The 26,456-nt window shown below is 33.9% G+C and overlaps 1 protein-coding gene across 2 annotated transcripts; it reads right to left on the bottom strand.

Annotated features, from left to right (window-relative positions):
- Nucleotides 1-4,164: 4,164 nt before the first annotated feature.
- LOC129002154 (uncharacterized) lies at nucleotides 4,165-10,373 on the bottom strand. Of its 2 annotated transcripts, none has more exons than XM_054429756.1 (4): nucleotides 10,298-10,373; nucleotides 8,448-8,555; nucleotides 6,968-7,213; nucleotides 4,165-4,426 (listed from the first exon to the last, which is right to left on the bottom strand). In XM_054429756.1, exons 2-4 carry the CDS (start codon nucleotides 8,544-8,546, stop codon nucleotides 4,208-4,210), a joined length of 564 nt encoding a protein of 187 aa, XP_054285731.1. In that variant the 5' UTR covers nucleotides 8,547-8,555; nucleotides 10,298-10,373; the 3' UTR covers nucleotides 4,165-4,207. The 2 variants fall into 2 exon arrangements, with proteins under 2 accessions (XP_054285731.1, XP_054285732.1); XM_054429757.1 differs by having other exon boundaries at nucleotides 8,448-8,552; nucleotides 10,298-10,347.
- Between the last annotated feature and the right edge of the window lie 16,083 nt (nucleotides 10,374-26,456).

Here is a 26,456-nt window from a genome sequence, read left to right as displayed (position 1 = left end):
CGCTACGCTCACTCACCTTTTGGTTGCAAATTAAGCTGTTGTCATAAATTAAAAAAAAAAATAGTGCTGCACCCTGTTGGTAATCCTTGTAACTTTAATGCTATTGAACATCATAGAACAGAACCAACTTGTTTTATTGAAACAGCTGTTAAGATTCATTAATTCCATTTAAATATGAGTACTCATAAGGTTAACATGGGAAACTCCAGAGCCACTGGGGCGGAGCCCGACAGTCCGATCAGAATAAAAACAACTTAGTTTTCCTATTTAATGCCTAAAGAATCAGTGTACCAAATTTCAGCCTCCTAGGTAAATGGGAAGTGGGAGAATTAGTGATAAGTGAGTGAGTGAGTGAGTGAGTCAGTCAGTGAGTGAGGGCTTTGCCTTTTTTTATATATAGATGAAATGACACGGCATGTTCCTTTAGCTTAATGTTTATTTTGGATTTGGAAATACATCGAAGGGAGGGTTCCGTTTTATCAAGAATAGCCATTTGTGAGTGCAAATTATGCTCATAATACACGCAAGATGTTTCCTACACCCATATTGACTTATCATAACACACCGATAAACTTTTTAGCTGTATATAAAATGCCATTTAGGTTATGTTTGCTTTTTAGGTTATGTTATTTGTTTACCGGCTGTTAACGTACCAGTAACTCGATCCACGGCTAAAGTTGGTGTGGAAAAACTGTGAAATCAGCTGATTTAGCGAGCGGGAATGATCCATTTCCGCTCTAGAGCGCAAATAAGCTATTTTGCGTACTGTTTAGAGCTGTGCCAATGTGACAATTTCCATGCAGTGGTAAGAAAAATAATTCATCCGGCATTTTTTGTATTGAAAAATTTAGGCATAAAACAAAGATTGAGAAAAACAAAATAGTCATTTGACATGTTTATAGAGTGTTATAATACATACACTGTTCGACAAAAAACAATTATCCTCAAGATAACGATTAATGTATCGAAAATGTGTCAAAATATGTATTTAGAGGAAAGCACAAGAAAATTAGCCTTATTTCACCAATAATTCTTTCCAAACCTTTTTTATGCCTGTTTAAGCGTGAGATGATTTTAATGTAATCCTTTCGTAAGATATGAAACTTGTCAATGGTATAATTTCAGGATGAAATACTTTCTTACAATTTCTCATATCATACAAGATAATAATAAACCTCTGACCTTGATCCCAGCTGATTGTTGGGGGTTGTTTTTGTTTTCTTCACTTATGCAGTCAAACATCAGTCAGACTAGCTATTGTCACTTTTAGTTTCCATTAAATATTGATTGAACCGTTGACCGGGGAAAGTTGAAAACACGAGTTGTTCTCAGAATTTATAAATTACAATCCCAATGAAAGTAAAATCGGGCGGTCACGTTGAAAACAACACACTGTGGTCGCACTGTGTGTTTTAATTTTAAATTCCTAAACATGACCATCTGTCTAATGTTTGTCGTGTTGAATTAATCCCAGTTGTAATTCGTAATGGTTGAAATTTTTTGAAATTTTACTTTCATCGGGTCAACGTGTGATTCGTTTTCGTTTTCCAAAACAAACTATACATAATCAGGTTATACAAACCTGGTAATAGGTTGTCATCAAAACATGGTTTGAATATATTTTTTAATACTTTTAATACTTTAATACTTTTCATTGAAATGGTGACCATACGAAGGTATTTTAAGCCAAGTGCGAATAGAGATGAGTGTAGGATGAGTGGCGCGATCTTGTAGTCTTGTTACTAAGGACGACATATTCCTTAGACACAGCTGTTAATTAATAGCCCATACAGTCAATGCCAACTAAGGAACATACAGTTTATAGTGGAATCCGAAATCCAAACCATATTGTTGCCTTGTAATTGAAGAATTGGTCTAATTCAAGAATCAAGAATCTTTATTGCCTTTGATCCATACATATACAGACATTGGCATTATCAGGATAGTACTGCGGATAGTCATAGTACTCACTAATGTGGACGTTAATCCACACCAGGGAGTATCGCATCCACAGTGCTTGCCTATAATTATCCACAATTCTTGACCTCCTAGTAGTTGGATTACAGGACATCGCCACAACCCCAGTCAAGCATGAGACATTGTTCAATCATTTGGCCAAACTTTAAGTGAATTCAGATTATTAATAATTTGTTATTGTTAGTTAAAAGTGTAAAGGGCACAGATGGCTTGCTATCGTACCATTTTCTGGTGATAATAGATTTTTACAATTAATAATTTACAACTTTCAACTGGAAATTGGTGTAAGTGCAATACCCAAGTAAACTAATAGCTTCCTAGGAATCATAATTAAACAGGCACTTAATTTATGTTAAGTGTTTATATATCTTTGTGTTCCCTCGGTCGTTTTGCCTTAATCATCTAATGGTACTTTTCCCCTCTAGGTTGTAAAGAGAAGGAGTAAGGGTTGAAAATGCACTTTTGCCCATGATGAACTATATTTTTACGCCACACTACATTATTTTGACGAACTTCCCACGCAAGGATTTAGTCCAGAAAACAGCTGTTTGCCACCAGCTTATTCAAATGGAGTTTCATTGCGTACTACTGTCACAGACAACTGTACTGTAATGAGTTTTACCGGACACCAATCAGCTGATTATACTGTATTTGGGTGACAATGAATAGTTAGAAACAAAAACATAACCTTTATGACTAGTGATTTTTAGTCCTTTAGTTGGTGGAAATATATAAGGATTTGTACGGATTTAGTAGTATGGCGTAAACTATCGTACGTTCGTCCAAAACGTGTGTACGGTACCGGACTCGACTTCGTCTCGCACGGGAACGACCACACTCGTCCGGTAAACACTTATTTTCAGGACTAGTAACGTAATATACTATTTCATCATATTGAACCATTACAACAAACCAAAAACAACTATCAACACAACAACCAACTAAGTTACAACACGAAAACAACTTCTCATAACGAATTCCAACTTGTTTTCAATTTTGCTAATACAAACAAGCAGCTGTTTAGTAAGTGATTCAATTATTTGTGTCTATAACGATTGTGTTAGTCTATATACATTCAGTATACAGCCACATGTGTAACTCATTGACTCATTGGGGTATAACCACTTCTGGAATAGTTAGAGATTTAAATTTGGTACGATACTAGGTCTTGGTCCTCAACCTCGGGAAAATTCTAAAAAGTTTCATTTTTTTTGTTTTAACCCCCCTAAATTCAGAATTTTCCCCATGTTATTCTTTTAGGCAACATTAAAAGTTTTTGGTGATTTGAACCATCTGAAACAAGCAAGTAAATTGAAGGTTTTTGTGGAGGTCCCGTCTTAATCCTAAACCACACAGAAATATACAAAAAAGCCCCATTTTTTTATAAAAATGTTTTTTAAACGACTAGGCCTTTTAAATAAAAGACTGTTGCTAGCAATGATTTAAAAGAATTTTTTATCGCCAGAAATTTAATTTTCTACTAAACGCTCTTGGGCGTTTTCCGAAAACAGCACCCCTTTACTCTCAAAAATGCACCAAGACTCGGTTGTTCATTTGAGTTAAAATTTGCGGCATTTTATTTAACTAGTAATGAACTTTATTTGCATAACCTGCTTACTTTTAAGATATTCTTCTGACTTCTAGCGAGCGTCCCCTAGAAGGAGTAGCGTATCACTGAATAATGTGTCAAAATGATTTCAATTCCCAATAACTTTGTGCTAATATTTGTAGCTCTACCTTTATTATTTTCTAAAATTTAACTTTCCCGGGAGTTTTTTCCGCCACGAACAAACTCTTCGAAGTTGGTTCCTTTAAATACACTAATGCTGTCCTCATAGTTTACTAACAAAAAGCTACTACAAGAACATTAAGTCCACACAGGAGCACGTGTGGTTAATGGGTGAACATATCTTCCAAGAATTTAATTTTACTTTTCACACTTGCAAAAATGGTTTATGTATATGTCTTCTTTGTTTGCCTTTGTATTGTTAGGACTTTATAAACGAGCGAGAAACTCGAGTCTTTGAAATAAGCAAATATCATCGATAGTTAAATTGAAAATCCGAACATCCAAACAAATGTTGGATAAGTTTGTTTATGGTCTTATTTTTTTAAGACAGATAAAATGTAATCTGTAAAGGTCCTAAGTAGTGTGAATGGGTGTGAATAAACACTGAATACTTCGTTGACTGAGTTTATTAACTTCATTCACCTTCAAGGTCTGTGATTTTTAAGCTTCGTTCTTTTTTTTATATGGTTTGAAAGCCTTGTCGATCATGACACCACCATATTTTGTACATTGGCCGAACTCAAATTTGATACTAATTTTTAGATATTCATTCACCAAATTTTCTAAATTAACACCGGCATTTTGATTGTTAAGAAAATCTTGTATTGCTCTCTGTTGAGGTTGAGATTCCCTCTCTTTGTTTCCAATAATGCGATCTTTCTGTAAAATAAATGGTACAATTAGAAACTACACCATCAGCCTAGGCCCAATGAAAATACTTAGGAAATACTATGACAAATTGGAAAAGTAAAAAAGTGGCACCTCTAAAACTATGCTGCACTTGATGCTGAGTTTGTAACTAGGTCACAACTGATGGCATAGCGTCCTCTGATTGGTTTTAAACATTTCAGGCATAGACTCAAGTTACTCGGATAATGATGGCTACCAATTTGTAACGAGTGGGCTGTGTGTGAGGTGTAATAATGGAAATGTGAATATAATTTACTGAAGAATTAGTCAGGTTTTGATTAGCCGTGATTAACTAATCTGTAACATGAAAACCTTACAACTAAACCACTACCTGAAAATCAAAGATTTACATTGATATAAATAACTAATAACAACCTAACTATGGAATACTGAAATTTTGATTGCGGTTATCTTATGAATAAATTGTTCGGATTGACGGCAGAGAACAACTGAACAATTTAGTACCACTGTGATTTCGTTACATTGTTTCAACAAGTTGGATGTCGGTTCAAACCGACGTTTTAAACTCAAAAACTATTATATACACTAAATCCCCTGGTTTCTTTTCAGCAATCGCTAACTAAGGTTAAACTATACCATACTCGCTAATTTTCAACTACCTGTAATTTAATTTCTTATATTTAGGTTCTTATCAGGACTAATTGTTTTCTTCGAGTAAACACATCTTAAACGGTGGGGCACACGGAAGATTTCTCAGGTGCCGTTTTACGTCACTAACTGCTGACGTCACTAACTGCTGCGTCTGAAGAAACAGACAATTTTATAATTTTCTATTATTAAATTAAACTGTCATAACCTAACCAAACTTACCAAACGTGCTGATAATGGAAAAATCGAATAAAGGTTTACTAATCTAAAAAATAGTTTTGTTCATAAAATAAAATTATAATTGCCTAAAATTCAATTTTATAATTTTTTAATTATAAAATTAAGCTGTCATAACCTAACCAACCTTGCTGATATGAAGTGACATGAACTGATATGAGTGCCGACGGCGGGATTCGAACCCGGAACATTCGGATTATCAGCTCGCAACGCTATCCACTGTACCACCGAGGCCGATGGCTCAAGAGCCGTATCGTTGCGGTATTGGTGTTCCCTCAAAGTGACGTCAGCAATTAGTGACGTCAAACGGCACCTGAGAAATCTTCCGTGTGCCGTTTCGCATCTCGAACACGTTCTTTTTTCAAATATGTTTGTTTACTTTACCCATCCAAAACAAATCAGCTGTCTTGCGATGTAGCTACATCAGCCAAAACAATGTCATTGATAATAGCTGCTGCAAATTTAATGGTAACTAGTTGCTTGTAGGACAGAAGTCCCTAAACAATCTCAAATGTAAAACAAATAATTGAAATATTCAAACAAAATAAGAATCAAAGTGTTTGTGTCAAGATGGATATCCAGGTTCGCCATATCTTTTGTTTAAAAAATAGTCTATTTGCTTTGGTTGTTGTATTTTTCAATAAATAATTTGATTGCTTCCAGAGTTTGAACTCTAGGCAATAAATATATTTATTGTATGTTAGTAATTGCCGGTTTACTAAGGTAGCGTTGGTATCGTGGTATCTTACTAACATTATAAATGTGAAAGTTTGTGTGTTTGTTTGTTTGTTTGTTTGAAGTTCAATCACGCATTAATTACTGGACGGATTGTGCTGAAATTTGGCATGATGATAGCTCACATTCCCGATTAACATATACAATAGGCATATTTTTAGCTCAAAAATCCTTTCGAGCTCCGCCCCAGTGGCTCTAGAGTTTCCCATGTTAACCTTATGAGTACTCATATTTAAATGGGATTAATGAATTTAGTCAGCTGTTGCAACTAAAAATGTTGGTTCTATGGTATGAAAAAGCATTAAAAGTTATAAGATTTACCAGCACTATTTATTTATTTTAAGATTTATTAAGATTAAGATTAAGATTATTAAGATTTATTAAGATTTATGCAGCACTATTATTTTTTTAATTTATGAAAACAGCTAATTTGAATTAAACAGCAATACAAAACTGTGATACTCAATGAGAACCGCCTGTTTACAGTTTTGTTTATGTTTTTAATTTCACGAATAATTGTGATATTTTGTGAATCTTTGATAATTTTTTTCTATTGTTTGGGTGAAATGGTAGAACATTATGGCTATGGTAGATGTGTAATATGTGTATATGGGTATATGTAATGTGTAGTGTGTTCTACTATAGCATACCGTAAATTTAAAGAAGCAAATTTTATCATACTGTGTCCTCCCCCATTGCAAACGCAAAGCTTGAGTATAAACACAGAATATAGATACATAAAGTGGTATACTGTACTAAGCATTTTATACTTATATGCGAATCCCGTACTAAGGACGGGTACTCTGCTAGTTGCTAATAAAATAACTTCCCCGATTGAAATACCACGGAACAAAAGTGATACCCCGATTTCAGCGTTTAAAGACATCAGCAGTAAATAAAGTATAAATTAGGATTAAAAAATTATATTACCGTAATCTTCATTTCAGTCAGTGCCGTTACTCCGTCTTTAACATTTTCGCAGTTCTTCCAGCCGTGGTACTCCATAAACTCCTTCCTCACACAGTTGTACACCATAAGGTCAACATATTCCCTAGCTTCTGTCAAGCCTGCGGTTATCTTATCCGAAATCAACGTCGTAGTCGCCCTAGTGTTTTTGTCATATATATTGCTTATTTTGTTGGCCACTGTATTTCTTACGATTGCGATGTGATTGAACTGAAAATAAATATCGTATTAATTGAACAACCTTTTCAAATATTAATTAGACACATATTTTGTTATAATTATAGTTATGGTTGTCGTAAAAGCTATAAGTAATCTAAAATAATAATCTTTTTGACAAGACTTTATTAAATAAGGAATAATACCGGGTGATCAAGCCTTGCTAGCTTGTGGTTTATTGGGTTTAATCGTTAAAACAATATCGTAAACAGACAAAATTTGTTATTTACGATAACAACTTGTATCACAAACCATAGAAGTTTGATACAAAAACTCTGTGATGTACAAGTATGCAACTAAACTAAAATAAGATACACTTTTATGAACTTGCATTTAAGGGCCACTTGCACAGAATTTTTCTCCCCTCTTGTCATTGAAACCCATTGTTCGACTTTTACGCTTACCAATGTCAGCAGATAAAAATCTGACATAACAAAATCATAACTCAAACTTATCACTGTAGTTTCAAAATGTCTTAGGACAACGATCACTCACTTTTTCACTACTTCTTCTAAAGTAATTGAGATTTTGTCTGTTTTTCATTGCGATTTTAGCATACCGTAATAGTTATATGCTATATAAAAACCCCTAGATGTAATTAATCTATAATTCCTCTATAATAAAGTTATAAGATGTACCAACAGGGTGCAGCACTATATTTTTTTTGCATTTATGTAAACAGCTAATTTTGAGAACTGTCAAAGTAGGATTGTTAACAGTTATGTTCATGTTTTAATGTCATGAATAATTTGTGATTTTTTTGTGAATTCGTAATAATTTATTTTTCTTTATTGTTTAGGTGAAGTGGTAGAACATTATGGCTATGGTAGATGTGTAATACCCTTAGTATACCGTCAATTTAAAGAAGTAAATTTTATCAAACTGTGTCCTCCCCCATTACAAACGCGAAGCTTGAGTATAACTGCAATAAGCATTTTATACTTTTATGCCAACCCTGTACGAAGGACGGGTACTCTGCTAGTTTACAATAAGGCAACAATTAACTACAATCGATACATACTTTCGATACGTGAAATTTCGTTTACAATTGGAATTTAAACCTCGAAATTTACAAATTTATTACAAATTTTAAATTACAAATTACTAATGAAAATTACAAATTTACAACTTGTTGGCAACAGCTGAATTTTACTCGTATATTTAAATGGCTTACTATCAAGCAATGTTCGGTCCTCCAATTTAACATTGTAAAATACTGAATATTTACCGTCATTTGGATATTCGGCGGCACTTGTCCAGCAGCCTCCGAAACAGGAATGTTTTGTCCGGCAAATGCGAGAACGAACAATATGGTGGCATTGATCATTCTCGTCTCCTTGAAAAAAGTAAAAACATCTTAAAACAATTCACTCCTGCAATCAGATCAGATGCAAGTTGTTTATAATAAATACCCCCGGCCGCAGCATACCTGCAGACTAGGCGAACTTTCATTTGTATTGATTTTAAATTAAATCGATTTGAATACCATTAAGTTTAACCTAGGTTTGCTGCTACAGAAAAACTAATAAAGTGTGTGTTTTTTTTTTTTTAAATTAAACTAATCAAATTTCCATTTGCTTGATTTGGTTCGATTTTCACTCAAATATCTCCTTTACTACGTCATATTATTTGCTATACAACGGTTTATTGAGGACATTTTCCATCACGATGGTAAAAAACAATACACGACGTTTCAGGATCTGGAATCTGATCCCGTCCTCAGGTGAAAAAACTTAACTAACATATTACAACTAACAATACACAAACGCCCAACCTAAGTTGGAATACACTACAGAGGGTAACAGTCAAAAAAATATGCACTGTATAGCAGTCAAGTCATGAAACAACATTCAAATATAGTCTTTGAACAACATTAACTCACCATCACCAACAATGAACTTCAAACAAAGTATTCACTATAAATTAACATTAGTTCAACATTTATTATTAACATTAGTTTAATAAGTACCTAGGTTTACTGCCACAGGGAGCTTTAATACTAAAGTGGGATTTCAGTAAAATATTAAAAGCTTGGTATAAAATAAATAGATTTGCCAAAAATTATCAAAATATATCTATAAAGAAGCAAACCACACAATTTTACACTATTGTCCAAAAGAAAAACCAATTTAAAATTTATTTTTTTTAACTTTCTAAGTAGGACTAACTAACCAATATCCGTGCAGAAACACTTAGATATACTAAATTTTTTTTTCAACCTCTTTAAAATACTCTTGAGAGAAATTAGAAAATTTTGTACTTTTAGGGTCAACGCAATTGTTACCCATAAAATCCCCTGTAAAGCCCCGTTCCATGGTCCGATCATGCTGGTTCGCGAACCTATTCAAGTCTATCCCACCTTACACCTTCAAACCAAATTTTATCAAAGTCTGGAAATTTTCCATCATATTTTATTTCTTCGCTTGACCATTTATTAGATTGATAAATAATTCTGATGAAGTTTTTAAAAACATTTCTCGAATTGTTAAAAATTAATGTCAGGATTTCTTAATTATCTAAACCGGACACTGGTGCTTTTAACAAATGTGATAGCGAAAAGTGTCTTACTTCAGTACTTATATGAATAAAAAATACAGAAGTTTGGGATGTGAGTGCCTAAATATTTGAGTAAAAAAAAAAAACGAATCATTTAAAAGCCATAATAAACACCTGTTATCTAAAAGATTAAATCCACTGAAAACCCTAGTTGTGTACTATGGAAATCACACATATTCTATCAAGAAAAATACAGGACTAAAATAGTACAATATCTTCCATGTAAAGCGCCACCGCTTGAAATTGAATAAAAATAATCAAATTAATGATTGGAGCAAAATGAATTAATCTCCTTTTTTTAAAAACACACAAATTTACAGCAATTGATTCCAAATTATATACAATGATTGTCCTTTCTTTAAGCTACATTTTTGTGTTATTCTTTACAAAATCGAAATAATTGAGATAAAGATATATTAAACATACTTTTATAATATTGTAATGGTTCCGAATTTGTAAATAAGAAATAAAATAATATATTAGTAAAATTTATACAAAGTATCTTATTTACTGATGACTTACCAGGTCAGAAGTTTGTGTCAGAGGTTCAACAGATGGTGCTCAACTAGTCGTTGACTTGTATAAATTAATATGGCGGCATTTTAAGTAATTTGTACTAGTGATGCATAGCACCATTTAACACTTGCGCAAGTGCTTGACGTCAGTTAAAACACGTCCATCACTAAAGTTTATTTGCCAGATATTAGGTTGAATTTTACAAAAGTTTTCATCGTCATGATTAAGGGGTAGAGGATTTTATCCCCCTGGAATTTTACCCCTGGGCAAAACTGACGTCACAAACCAGGGGAATAAAAATCCGCTACCCCATGATTTATGGTCAAATGTTCAAATTGCATCATCAAATTCTCGGGAATTCCAGTAAAAATTGACGCTGTTTGGAAATGAATTCCTCCGCCACAGCAAATCTGCCAAAAATATCATCCGTTGAAATTCATAAAATACATGGTGGATGGTCATCAGTGTTACAGAATATTTTTGGTTTAGAAGATAACCTTAATTAAATGCGCGATTCGTGCACGGATTCCTTCCAACGATAAAGGATTGGCATAAGTGACATGTGTATTCTACCATATTACTGAAAATCTTTAGGCGTTGAAGTGTCCAGGGGGTGTTACTTGTGAAAAAATAATATCCCATTTAAGTTGCATGGTTAAAACTACTGACTGCCGATACACTCCACATGCTCGAGAAAAAAGGGGATCGCAGGGGCGCAGAAAGAGAGGTGGCGTGATCTTGACAACCAATAGGATTTATGTAAATCTCGTACGATGACGTCACATATCAGGTGATGTCCAACTGTCGCAGCAGACTCCAATTTAAAACATTGGATTTCACAATGCATTGGTGTGAGTGCACCATTGAATTGCTTCAGTTTCCACTTGAATCCGACAAGGGCTAGTAAGATACAGTGTAGGAAATTATGTTCAAAGAGGGTTGAAAATTACAACTCATAGACAAATCATGAACCATTTGACCAGTGATTTTCTGCTCATTATATACAATTTGAAAATCATCCCCCCTCCTTTGCATTAAATAACCTATTAAAGATTCTCACGTTGAAGCTAAACATCATGTATAGTATAAATAATATTTTTGGATCATCACACTGTTGATTCTAGTGACCCCCTTTTCATCTAGTAAATTCCCGTTACCTTTTACCCGAAAACAAATCTTGGTTTTGTATCTACATGTTTCCCGATGAGATTTTTTGTTTCTTAGCAAGCACTATCAGAAAGAATCGTTTCCAAAAATTTGAAAGAAAACATACCTAAGTCTAGTTAATTGCCGAAAAGTGGTTATAATCAAAGTTGTGATCCAATAAATTACTGTTTAAACACATGGTAACACTTAAGAGCAGTATGTGGTAAGTGGTGAATAGAAAATGTATGCAAAATCACCAAGTAAAATCAACACTTAAAAAATATATGGTGGCCCACAAAAAGTACCTATTTATCGGTCAAGAAGGCAAAACCACTTTTTCCTGACAAGTTTCATAGAAAAAGATCGTTGAACTCATGTCCTCCGAGATGTAGGCCAAGGCATAATAAAGGCTGAGATAATAATTACATGTTGCGGCTGTATAGCGTGTGTGCCGAACTGACCACCGTCCAGCTCTGGGCAGCGAGCCTACACAGTACACATTCTCTGGAACCAACAGTTCATTGCCACACGAGCATAAAGTACCATCCACCTTTCAAATACATAACTGGACCCAGCTGACCTTATCTTTGGGCTAATCAATTGTACTTACTAAAAACAGCTGATCGTCAGTAACAAAGCTACACTTCATCACACTTCATTTTACACTCAGACTTTACTCATATTTGGGTTTAATATTGGACATATTGGGCACCTTGGTGGCGTCCCCATCTCAAGTGGTAATAATAATCATACTAGAACATAATCTGCATGGACCATAATGATAAACAAATGATGGTATACTGAAATTATACATTATTTAACATTGCTTAAAAATGGAACTGTCTAAACCAATGTTAATGCTATTAATATAGGACTTGAGTTATGTAGTTTATTTATGTTTATGGTCCATACAGCTTTCTGTTCTAATATTCATGGAACAATCTCACTGGATCACGGCCAGATTGACCACACAACGTCTCATTAACCTGGCCATGTTTTCTAGGAAGCCGGATCAGCTGGTCGGTTCCCTTCTCGCAAGCATTTCACCAATTGCATCAGCTGTCTGGAGGCTACTTGCTGTCTTTTCCCAAAACTGTACACAACGGAATAGCTAACTTGATCACAGCTGTGTAGCATCCTAAATTTAGCAAAGAGGTGGTTTGAATTACGATTGATAATTCATTTTTACGTTTATTTATACAAAATCTGTTCGCACTATGTCTGTCAATGTCAATTACACCCATAAAAGTGGTATTTCGAGTTCGATTCGTGAATTACTGTAATAACTCTTTAATAATAATAATAAAATGCCTTTATTTAAAGCGGTCTTCAGATACACTGGGTTTCAAGACAACTCAAGTCACAAACAGTTTACAAGTACACAATAATTACAAACAGTGAAACTAAACTAGCTTTAAATTGGCCTTAAATGAATTACATGACATGATTTTCATATTTCTTGGGAGGGTATTGTATGCCTGTGGTCCAAAGTATGAGAACCCCTTTTTACCTATCTCACGCCGCACTCTCGGCATTTCAAGCAAGCCGTCCTGCCTAGTACAGCGTTCCCTAACTGATGTTCGAGGCATAAGTTTCCTTTTCAAATAGGGAGGCAAATTAGAAGACAGTGTCTTGTGAACAATTAAAACAGTTTGTAGAAAACATTGTTTTTCCAAAGAGAGTACCTTAGCCTGTTTGCGATAGGCAGATATATGATCAAACTTCCTCAGTTTGAAGACAAACCTTAGGGCTCGGTTTTGCAACCTCGTAAGAAGAACTCTACTGTCAAGAGTAAGACATTCACCAAACGTTGGAAGTGCATAGTGAATAATAGGGAAAACTGTTGATTTGATCAATTCCAGCTTAGCATTTTCAGATAGTATCCCTCTCAAACGGTGTAAAATTCTCAACCTATTTGAAACTCTCTGACAAATGTAACTAACATGTGAGCGAAAATTGAGTTGAGAATCAATTCTGATACCTAACACCTTAACAGAATCAGACCCCACAAGAATTTGACCGTCCAGCTCTACCTTTCCAATTAAGACTATTTTTAGGCTGCAAACCAGAAGACTGAAATGAAGCACAGTACACTTTTCAGGATTCAATTTTAGACCGTGATCGTCGGACCATTGCTTTACCCTTAGCAAGTCAGTGTTGATGAGATTGACTGCTTCATGAAAATCAAAAGGGGCGTGGGAAAGAACTAGTTGACAATCATCAGCGTAGGAATGTAAAGTGGAGAATTAGTGATCCTCTTTGTAGTGATTATGTTAAGATTTAAAATTAGACTTTTGGCACGGCGTCCATATGATATTTGTCTATTTTCTCAGTTTCATGTGGAAATAATAAGGTTTTGTAACAATCATTTTTCACCCGTCACTAACTCTTTAAATTATTAAAATAAAACACCCCACTAGGACGAAACCTAGAATATTTCATTGAGTCTTTTCATATTAAATTAAAACAAACTAATAAGATAGTAAGCTCAGCTCGTTTTTCACATTACCTCAAGCTAGATCTTGGGGATGCTACTCTTCACTAGATAAAATTAATTGGTGATTTGGCGGGATTTGAACCCGGGACCTCAGGGACACGGACTGTCCCGCGCTCTAACTAGACCAGCTCGCTACCTGTTGATGGTACAGTACCACCACTTGATGTGATACAGTGAAAGTAGGAGACATTGGGCGCTGACCTCTTATCATAACACTCACACACTTACACACTCACATACCTAATCCCTCACATTCACAAATTTATTATACTCTTACACACACACTCAAAAGTTACACATACATTTTATCCCACACTAACATTCACAAACTTAGAATGTACCTCAGAGTTATAATATATTTAATTACTTATAATAATACATAATATATATGGTAGGCATAATATAATAATAATAATAATAATAATACAATTAATAAAATTATAATTATTACTCTGAGGCGGTACGAATGGATATTATTTTTATGAATAAGCACACACTTAACAATTAAGTTCAATATGTCTTAGTGGCGCGGTGCCTGAATTTTATTTTATGCAATTCCTGCAGGTCTGCCGTGTACCCATATTGCTACCAACACTGCACGGCGAGTCCCATCGTTTAACGCTATTTAGAGTAAAATTTTACTTTTGTAGATCATTGCGCTCTTCTGCGACAACGCTTTGCTCCAACGCATTCTGTCACTGTATTTTCACCACACTATGATGTTTTAGCTGTTTGAATACGTTAATTGGTGGCTGAAAGACACGTTTTGCTGGCCATGCCAGCTGTCATCGTTATTTGGGGACCGAGCAGGTGTTTACATCCCTAGGGCCGCAAAATCAGCTGCCCGCTTACTTACTACTTAGTACATGAATGCATATAAAATACACAATCAAAATCCATAGCATTGCAATAGAATTGTTTTATTGTCACCGTTGCCTAGCAACTTTTTGTTTTTTTATTTTTGCTGATTCATCAAATTATTTCTTTACATACCTAACCTTAAAGTTGTAGTTGTGTTGACTCTCAGTGTGCAAAGTTATAGTGGTGAATAGTGGTAATAGGGTATAGTGTGGTGAAAAATAGCGTTCGTACCACGGACCGAAATGGTTTTGCAGCTCCCGATCGATTTAAGTTCTGGACTTCGTCTCGAACTTAAAACTATCTCGAGCCAGCAAAACCTCATTTTTGGCCTAAGTACGAAAACTTGTTTATAATTGATTTTCCTGTATAATAATTAGGAGTAAAATGACTACACAGTATGGTTTCTAAAGTCCATAGTGGAAGTGATGTTTATTTACAACAAAATTAATAAACATAGCAAACACATGGCATATAATTAACACATGACAGCTGCTTCTAACTTAGTACCAAGAAGGCAATGAGGAACAAGATTATAAATAAATTCCAACAGGCTATTGTAGGACTTTCCACGTTTCGTTATGAATCAAACGATACTACATGAGTCATACTTTTACCCGCCAAATGCCGCAGACACAGACGATGACAGGTGATGCGCGCCTCGGCCAACGACCTGACCTTGGCCTTCTTGGAGAGTATTTGGCGTGCGAAAGTATGTATAATCTGTTAGATTCATAACTAGGAAAGTCCTACAAACATATTTAACCTAACCTAACATAACCGCAGCAGCGCGCTGTATAAGGGAAATACAGCCTCCGGATGATACCAAAAAAACCTAGTTGCTTACTAAACAATCTTAGACGCAAAGATAAATTATAAGTTTTAATTAAAACCAGTTAATTACTACAAGTCGTAAAAACCATCGTGTTTTATTACACGACAAATACTCAAGATTTACGTAATTACGGCGTTTAGGAATTGCACGAATATTAACTTATTAACGATAATTACAAGCTTCGTTACGATAAATCAACATCTGTCATGGAAGGTCGAGTTTCCGTGTATCAACGGAAAGTTTCGCGCCATTCTGTATCAAATCCCACGGTCAGCCGCTCTAATAGCCTGACTCACCGCCCTGAGGCGAGGCTAGTTCACTTGGCGCCTCGGGCGAGGCTAAAGCTTGCTGCAGACATTTCGGCGTCCAGGATCATTACACGTTCTCAATTTAGTTTGCGGCTTAACTTACAAGTTCTCAATTTAGTTTGCGGCTTAACTTGCAAGTTCTCAATTTAGTTTGCGGCTTAACTTACAAGTTCTCAATTTAGTTTGCGGCTTAACTTACAAGTTCTCAATTTAGTTTGCGGCTTAATTTACAAGTTCTCAATTTAGTTTGCTTCTTAACTTACAAGTTCTCAATTTAGTTTGCGGCTTAACGTTTGCGGCTTAACTTACAAGTTCCCAATTTAGTTAGCGGCTTAACTTATAGGTTCTCAATTTAGTTTGCGGCTTAACTTACAAGTTCTCAATTTAGTTTGCGGCTTAACTTACAAGTTCTCAATTTAGTTTGCGGCTTAACTTAAAAGTTCTCAATTTAGTTTGCGGCTTATCTTACAAGTTCTCAATTTAGTTTGCGGCTTATCTTACAAGTTCTCAATTTAGTTTGCGGCTTAACTTACAAGTTCTCATTTTAGTTTTCGGCTTAACTTACAAGTTCTCAATTTAATTTTTTGGCTTCTCAATTTAGTTTGCGGCTTAACTTACAAGTTCTCAATTTAGTTTGCGGCTTAACTTACAAGTTCTCATTTTAGTTTGCGGCTTAACTTGCAAGTTCTCAATTTAGTTTGCGGCTTAACTTACAAGTTCTCAATTTAGTTTGCGGCTTAACTTACAAGTTCTCAATTTAGTTTGCGGCTAAACTTACAAGTTCTCAATTTAGTTTGCGGCTTAACTTAAAGGTTCTCAATTTAGTTTGCGGCTTAACTTACAAGTTCTCAATTTAGTTTGCGGCTTAACTTACAAGTTCTCAATTTAGTTTGCGGCTTAACTTACAAGTTCTCAATTTAGTTTGCGGCTTATCTTACAAGTTCTCAATTTAGTTTGCGGCTTATCTTACAAGTTCTCAATTTAGTTTGCTGCTTAACTTACAAGTTCTCATTTTAGTTTTCGGCTTAACTTACAAGTTCTCAATTTAATTTTTTGGCTTAACTTACAAGTTCTCAATTTAGTTTGCGGCTTAACTTACAAGTTCTCAATTTAGTTTGCGGCTTAACTTACAAGTTCTCATTTTAGTTTGCGGCTTAACTTGCAAGTTCTCAATTTAGTTTGCGGCTTAACTTACAAGTTCTCAATTTAGTTTGCGGCTTAACTTACAAGTTCTCAATTTAGTTTGCGGCTAAACTTACAAGTTCTCAATTTAGTTTGCGGCTTAACTTACAAGTTCTCAATTTAGTTTGCGGCTTAACTTACAAGTTCTCAATTTAGTTTGTGGCTTAACTTCCAAGCGTTGATTCGAAGACATTTTGAAACGTGGTTGGGGTCTTTGGTACTTACGTAGCCATACAGACCACACCAAGAAAGCAATTTCGAAATAAGATTTTAGTTAGTATAACAAAATCTTCCTAACCTAACCACCCTTAGGTTAGGCTAGGTTATAATTATTAGGTGAGGTCAGTATTATACGTAAATACTGGTTCTTTTAAATTAGGAACGCCATTCATTTACAGGGCGCTATGGCAGTTAATTGGGCATAAGATGGTTTAGTTTGTGATAATGACGGAAGCAATAAATGTCATTCATTCATTATTATTAATTAGTTTTCTCCTTTAATGTTTTTTCTCCCTTTTAATATGTGTTACTTTTGTTTAATGTAATACAATTCATACCCCCCCCCCACAGAAATATTATCCCCCTTCTGTCTTACAATGTAATATTTATGTTTTTATAACAATTTTCCCCATATTCTTCCTGTATTTGTTCATAATCATAATGTATTGGTTCTTCATGGGCTTTTGAAGATTCGAACGAATCGGTGGTTAATCTGTATAAACTTCCATCTGATGCTGTATGAACGTAATCCTTCTTTTGATACAATTAATTCCCAAGACCAAATCTCTGATTCGATGTCAGGTCGTTTAAATAAGTACACGACTGCCCACTTCTAACACAGACCCCTGGTTGATTTAGTAGCGTTGCGACTTGTTTTCAAGCGTACACGCGTGCCTGCATACACACTATGTTGCACAAATATTTTTGTATTGTTTGGTTGAAATACTGGAGTGCGGTAAATTAAAATCAGTGCGATAAAGTAAAAGGAGTGCGGGAAAGTAAGTAAATGCAGGAATCAGTTACTTTCTGGTTTATAATTAGTACAAATAGCCCTCATTGTCAAGTAACTGTAGGAAAATATACAGTATTTCTCGTTTTACAATCGTGCAATCTTATACTATATAATATTATAAATGTGAAAGTTTGTTTGTTTGTTTGTTTGTTTGAAGTTCAATCACGCATTAAATACTAGACGGATTGGGCTGAAATTTGGCATGATGATGCTCACATTCCTGATTAAGATATAGGCATATTCTTATCACAAAAATCCTTTGGGGCTTCAAAGTTGGTTCCATGATATGCAAAAGCATTAATAAGTTATGAGATTTACAAACAGGATGCACCACTATTATTTTTGTTTCGCATTCATGAAAACAGCTAATATAATTTGAACTAATACAAAAAAAAACTGTGATACGCAATGAGAACTGTCAAAGTAGGATTGTTTGCAGTTATGTTTATGTTTTTAATTTCATGAATAATTTGTGATATTTTGCGAATTTTTAATAATTTATTTTTCCCCATTGTTTGGGTCAAGTGGTGCAACATTATGGCTATGGTAGAGGTGTAATACTATAGGTTACCTTAAATTCAAAGAAGCAAATTTTATCAAACTGTGTCCACCCCCATTGCAAACGCAAAGCTTGAGTATAACTGCAAATAAATATTTTATACTTATATGCTAACTCCGTACGAAGGACGGCCACTCTGCTAGTACCTCTATATTACACAAGAACTTAAGGTGTAACTCTAAATTTCCAAGGAAGCACTTTCACATAATTAATTAATCGCAGAGTCATGATTCTTGCTACTCCAAGCATAAATATTCGGGCCATTGACACATTCGAGGAAGTTTGGAGTCAAAGTTATGGCTTCTTGGAGTAATGACTTGCAAAATTTAAACGAGAGGTAAGACAACGTTTGTAAACATCACTCATAAGAGGAGGGAGGGGGCGAGATTGCTTTAATCAAGTTTTATATAAATTCAGCCATACGGAGAAATGCAGGCCAATAATTATACAGTATAAATTGATAACCCTGACAAATTTATTTTCAGTGTTCAGAGAAGGTTGATGACGAGTCGACGAGTCGGCTACAGCGGCCATCTGAACTGTTCAGTTGTCGATTTGTTCATCATTTGCATAAATGCTTGCAAGGAATTCTTTATTTGTAAATCCGTTTAGTAAATAGCTACTCTTAGAAACATTGTCATAGAGTATTACAATTATAGTAATTACATATGAAGGACAATGGTAAATCAAGAAAAAAATAATGAAATAAGTAACTCCACTCTAATTTAAGAATTATTTTCAAAATGGTATTGACAGTATATTTTATAACTAGGGCGTAAAGTGGTCAGCTGAGGTCTAAAAATGAGAGAGGGTTGAAAAGACACTTTTTGCCCGTGTGATGAACCATATTTTTCGTAATATTGCAAAATTATTCATCAAACTAAATTAGAACTAAAAAAAATGTCCATGTAAAGATAAACCCTCAAAACGACATCCAGCTTTGTTTCCAATAATTTGCTAATGGAAAATAAGCAGATTTTCAGTAAGTGATTCGATCATATCGTCTATTATTGCCTTACTGTATATTATACTATCGATATGTCGAACTATTGACAATAATGTAAAAATAACCTACAACCGATCAAATCATTCGATTAATAATTCCGATACGTGCGATTTCTTACAGTCGAAGTTTACAACAGCTGATTTTTACTCCCTATGGACTAAAAAGTCTTTCCACTCCCTATGGCGGAAAAGAGCTACTTTAGACCCACAACGCATGTATTAAAAACGGCTGTTTTTGCTGCAGTATGACGAAAAATAGATTAATTAATAAACGGTATCAGCATTCTGACACATACTTTCTCCCATAAGTTTGTCAACAACCTTTATCATGTGTAAGCGGTGAGAGTAAATATACGGAAATGGGATTTGTACAATTTTGTTCAGAATTTAAAGGACTACATACTAAATTTTTATCAAAATCGTTCGGGCCATTTTTGTGAAAATCTGATTTTTCCGTTATTTTATGGGGGTTTTATAGGAAAATAACATAATTTACAATAACTTTTTAACCATAATTTTTACAGAAATGGGATTTGTACCATTTTGTTCAGAATATAAAGGACTACTGTATAACATACAAAATTTTTATCAAAATCGTTCGGGCCGTTTTTGGGAAAATCCTATTTTTCCGTTATTTTATGGGGTTTTATGGGAAAATCCCCATTAAAAATAAAATTATTTTAAAATATGAAAAAACTATTAAATCTTTAAGGACCATAACATACTGTGTTAAAATAAAACCGGATTTTTTTTCTAAAATCCTATTTTTTGTCATTTTAGGGGGTTTTTATGGTAAAATAACATAATTTACCATAACTTTTGAACCGTAACTTTTACAGAAATGGGATTTGTACCATTTTGTTCAGAATTTAAAGGGCTACAACATATTACATTTTTATCAAAATCGATCTGGCCATTTTTGAGAAAATCCGATTTTTCCGGTTTTTTATGGGTTTTTATGGGAAAATCCCCATTAAAAATCAAAATTTCAAAAAAATGAAAAAAGAAACTTGGAGATACCATGGATTAGAACCTACATACCAAATTTCATCGAAATCGGACCACAGGTGTAGTCCCTAGCTCTGTACACATCCAGACACACCCACACACACAGACATCACTTCGAAAACCACATTTTTGGGTCCAGGGGGACCCAAAACGAATATATCCACTCAAAACTCAAACTCGAAAATTTTGACGAAAACTATACTTTCTCCATATACTATGGTATAGGGGGAGAAAGTAAAAATCATTCTTTTGATGATCCGCCTTTCTGTTCTGATTGGTCGGAATCAAGTGGGACTTGGGAGCGCTGTTTACTAATATCATTGAATATATAACACTAAAAAGTGTTTAATTGAATATCAATCAATCAATCAATCAAAATAACTTTATTCATATTGCACATTTTGTACAGAATGGATTCAGTTATAAAAACACAACATTAAACTTAAGACTACTTACAAAGAATATTGTTATTATCAAAAAATCAAATTTCAGGAAGTTGGAAAAAATCTTCTAATTTATACAAGGGTTCTGTTGGTGAGAAATAATTTCAAACGTTTTTTAAATGAATTAAAATTAGTTATATTTGTTATATTGTCAGGTTATATTTTATAAAGTATTATTATGAATAAAAATATAGTTAAAATATTAAAATATAAAAATATAGTTATATTTTTTATATTAGTTACATTAATATATGTTGAATATAGAGTTATATATTGAATTGTAATATGCATATTGCAGCTGTGGAGACAAGTTTGAAGCATTTTGTCTGCTGTATTAATTTAAAAATAGCGACCTCTTCGTGGGACTCAAGTTACGTTACCGCCATGATTTGTAATGCATGAGTGTTTTTACATTTCCCATCCTCCTGGACCTGCATGTCTGTACAGGACCATCAGATAACCAGGCACCCTTCTAGGAAGGAATCCCTGATTTATTCGATCACTCGCCTTCCCAGAAGGTGGTAATTGACCCGACGTTTCGGAGCAGCGCCGCGGCACGTCATCAGGCCATTGTCTGTGACTCACACCTCCATGAACCGCCACAAAGGCAAAGCTGTAAACAGGGGAATGTCCGTTGGAATCCGACGTGTTCCTATCCGTTCGGGGAATAATTAAAATTTAATTACGAGATCACAAAGAGGGTTAAAGTGCAGTTGGTAGAAAACGTATGAGTCACTGATTTTAGATTTTTGCCCACGCGTTGTCTTCCCTTCTGACTGGGACGGTGGCGTCTTAGTAATCCAACTACTAGGAGGTTACGAATCTTGTGGATATTTATAGGGATGCACTGTGGATGCGATACTTCCTGGTGTGGATTACGTCCGCACTAGTGAGTACAACGACCATCAAAAGTACTATCCTGATAATTAGACCAATTCCTTAATTACAAAGAAAAAAGGGATTCGGATTCTACTATAAACTGTAGGTCTCTTAGTTGCCATTAGCTGTATGGGCTAATAATTAACAGATGTGGGAACATGTCTGCCTTAGTCACTAACAAGACTACAAGATCGTGCCAGTAATCCTACACTCATTTCCAATCATACTTGAAATAAAATTATTATTTTAATTGAGATTATTTTGAGTCTAAAACATATAAAAAAACATAAACAATACTGGAGCTATTGATTTGTTATCCCTATGAACAAATGTTCCAATGAGATAACATAATATGAGGATCATGTTTTAATTCTGTAGTCGCTGGATTTTCATCTTACGTTCTCTTACAAAATATAACCAAGACATCAAAACGAAATCTACATTATTGTACTGTTTACTGTATGTGTTCGTATTTTGGAATAGATCATTTAATTTCCACTTTTTAATTTTTTTATCATTTTTATGATATTTCTTTTGTGACAAATAATCAGAGATGTGCCACAGTGTCATAGTTTTAACGCTTTGTAGTAACTAAATTGATATATTTGATCACATATTTTCACTTATCAACAAACAACCAAGATTTATTATAATTTAATAACAAATTTGTTAAAACCAGACGTAATTGCAATCTTAGATGAAAAATAAATGCAGACCCCCTGGGCTAACATCGGAAATCGGGCTCCAAGACCTACTACTACACCAGAAACCACCAGTTAACCAATATTGGTCAAATGAAGTATAAAATATGTTTGTCAAATTGTAAGGACCAACAACGCTAGATTTACAAGCGAAATAATTAATTAAGAAGATTTAAAAATAGAGTGCGCATATCCAAACGCTACTTTAACCTACTCGTATATTTTCATTCAACTACTTTAGCCTAATCAATGAAGGTTTTGTGTTGGAACCAATAAGTGAAAAGTTGATTTCTTATGAATATTAGTTGATTAAATAAGAATCATTTACCAAAAGTTCCCGTCCTTCCCTTCTTGCTCCTTCCCTACACCCTTAAAAGTTAACTTGTATAATCATTTATTCAATAAGAGATAAACAGCAATTGGGTTTTTTTATTTCGTTATTTCTGTCCTTAAAATATCCTCTACAAAAAACTTTATTGGCGTGCAACCGATAAACTCATTATTTTTCATGTAATTTTAGTATTTTGTATATAGCGTATTAAGTTGGCAATATAATATTTTTTTTACTACTATTACGTTTGTCATATATTTATGTATTGCTTGTTTGACCCGTTGGAATGAATAAATAAAATAAACATGGATTGATAATTTACGTCGCTTATAATAACACCGCGTCAACTCTTGGGTTCATATATTTCGACTGACCAATCGTTATAAATCGATTTAAATTCTGAAATGAAGAAAATTGATCAACTACGATAATAATATTGAACAAGTGTTTAACTACGTGAGTCAATCATACTGAGCCGCCATTTTGATAAATGACGTAGTGTATGTTGAAGTGGGGAGCGAGCTGGTCTAGTGGTAGAGCACGGGGCTTCGGTGCCTGAGGTCCCTTGTTCAAATCCAGCCAATCAGATAGAGATTTTATCTTTATATGATAACTAGTGGATTGTAGGGACATAAGTCCCTAAAAAGCTCAAATGGAACATAAATTATTGTAACATTTAAACAAACTCAGAATCAAATTATCTATTTTTTAGGATAGATATCCCAGTACAACATATCTTTTGTGTAAAAAAAAAAAACAGTTTGTTGTTTGCTTTTGTTGATGTTATTTTCAATAAAGAATTTGAATAATTCCAGAGGTTTAACTGCTAAAGGCAGGAAACATGTTCATAAATAAATATTGGTTTTTTAAGGTAGCTTTGGGTTTTTTGGTTAATGCTGATAAAAAGGCTTCCCCGATTGAAATACAGTATTGGAAATTGTCTTCGTCAAATAAGAAAAGGCAAAAAATGGTGTGTTGAGATAAACATAGTTCTTGGTCAAAACCGCTAAATTAGCATCCCTACCCTACCCAGTTAAAGACTATGCTCATTTTGTGAAGGTTAATCAATATTTTGTATGAAGTAGAATAACCTCAACGGTTACTCTTAGAAAACAATTTGGGAATAAAGAAAAAGTATGTTCGTACAGGTGTTCATTAAGTACTTAAGTACTTTGTTGCTCCAAGCAAAAAGGTTCAAATATTATAGCCTAGCATGCACGGTAGTAAAGGGAGCACCTATATAACAGTAGAACATAGAAGGAATTTCTTAAAACTAACCAAAAATATTTATGCTACTATAAACTGGCATCCCTACCCTACCCAGTTATTATTTCTAAGACTATGCTCATTTTGTAAAGGTTTAACAAAATTAATCTTAAGTAAAGACATCCCATTGATAGAACTTAACCCTTAATTTGTTTCTGATCAACATAAAAAAAAAACCACTATTAGCCTAGTGTAAGTATATGTTGTGGTAATCCTCCTAAAGGTGCGATTGATTTACATATTCAACCAAAAAGGGTCTAATCAACGTCTAATTAATAACTATTTTGAGACTGGTTAGGGTTCCATTACCCAGTTATCGAAGCCAATCACGAAATTACTTTTTATCAGCACCTTCGACATGAATAGTTTTGGTTAGTTTTAATAAACGGAACCTTTTTTGCTTGGGTCAACAGACAGTACCTGGTTAAAATCTACTCCAAACAATATTGTATTTACACCCATTGGAACTGTACGAACCTCTTAATTCCCAGGTTGTTTTCTAAGAATGGCCGTTGAGGTTATTCAACTTCATACAAAATGTTGACTAAACACTACAATAAATCTCAAATATAAATGTTGAAATAAAAAAAGTGTAGAATATAGTATATTTCGTACCTAGGGCCGAAAATGAGGTTTTGCCGGCTCGAGATAGTTTTTAAGTTCAAGACGAAGTCGAGAACTTAAATCGATCGAGAGCTGCAAAACCATTTCGGTCCGTGGTACGAACGCTATTTTTCACCACAATATACCCTATTACAACTATTCACCACTATAGTAATGCACACTGATAGTCAACACAACAACTTTAAGGTTATGTGAAGAAATAATTTGAGGAATCAGCAAAAATAAAAATAAATAGTTGCTAGGCAACGGTGACAATAACACAATTCTATTGCAATGCTATGGATTTTGATTGTGTATTTAAAATGCATTCATGTTTTAAGTAAGTAAGCGAACAGCTGATTTTGCGGCCTCAGGCTGTAAAAACCTGCTCGGTCCCCAAAATACGATGACAGCTGGCATGGCCAGCAAAACGTAACTTTCAGCCACCAATTAACGTATGTAATACAGCCAAAAACATCATAGTGTGTTGAAAAATCTTTATTATCTTTAAAGATTAAAAGATTAAAATTTAATGCCGCTCGATCACCCCACCTGAGATAAAGATCCATGCAATAAGTTATAACACCTGAACCTAAATTAGAACTATTGTAATAGGCTTAGCCTAAAGCTTTAATTATTAAATTCATTCCCCACTCATTGTAAACTTTATTGTGAACCCCTTATTTTCTTATACCACCAATTTTGTATTTCAATTAAATAAATTTAAGTTTCGATACTGTACATGGAGTTTCCATTGTAGGCCTAAGTTTAAGGTTGATTACATACTTTTTCGTTTTGAGGTCCCCAGAGGCCAAAAACACCATCCGTTCAAATTCATATATATATGAAAAATTGAAAAATAGGGCTACTATATATAAATAAAGATTAAACATTAATAAACTTAGTACCCAAGTAAAATTATTTATTAAAATATTTACTGACTATAGTTTCGGCTCTAAGGCCATTTTCAAAGTAAACAAAAATCAAAATAAGATATGTAAATAAATAACATATGATTTTATAAAACTTTTCTAACTTGTAACATAATTTTGTCTTCATTGATAAATTTATATACTATATGATGTGTTGTACTTATTTTCATTAATATTTTCTCAATTTTGCTATTGTTTCATATATTGGATTATTCAACTTTGGAATCATTGTATTTAAAATATTTGATTTGTTATTTTTGTAGTTCATATAAATATTAATTTCTTCTTTTACATTCAATTTTTCTCTGTCTTTTTCAATTTCTAATATTGTTAAGTTTTCTTCGATCTTAGTAAACTTATGTTTGGATTTTATTAAATGATCTGCAAAATTTGATTTCATTGATGTTTTGTTCTTTGATTTATATGCCTGTATATGTTCGTTGAATCTAACTTTAAAATTTCGATAGGTTTGTCCAATGTAGTATTTGTCACAGTCAGAATGAATGAAATGAAATAAAATCAAACTTAGAAAACAATTCGAAACACAAAGAAGAAAAGAAATTCATGTGCGTCCCATACAACAACAATTTTAACAAAGCA

This window comes from Macrosteles quadrilineatus, unplaced genomic scaffold, assembly GCF_028750875.1.
Source record: "Macrosteles quadrilineatus isolate MER2022 unplaced genomic scaffold, UCM_ALF_1.0 Scaffold_9__3_contigs__length_116548681, whole genome shotgun sequence".
Classification (NCBI taxonomy): domain Eukaryota; kingdom Metazoa; phylum Arthropoda; class Insecta; order Hemiptera; family Cicadellidae; genus Macrosteles; species Macrosteles quadrilineatus.
This window is presented reverse-complemented; position numbering and strand designations above follow the sequence as displayed.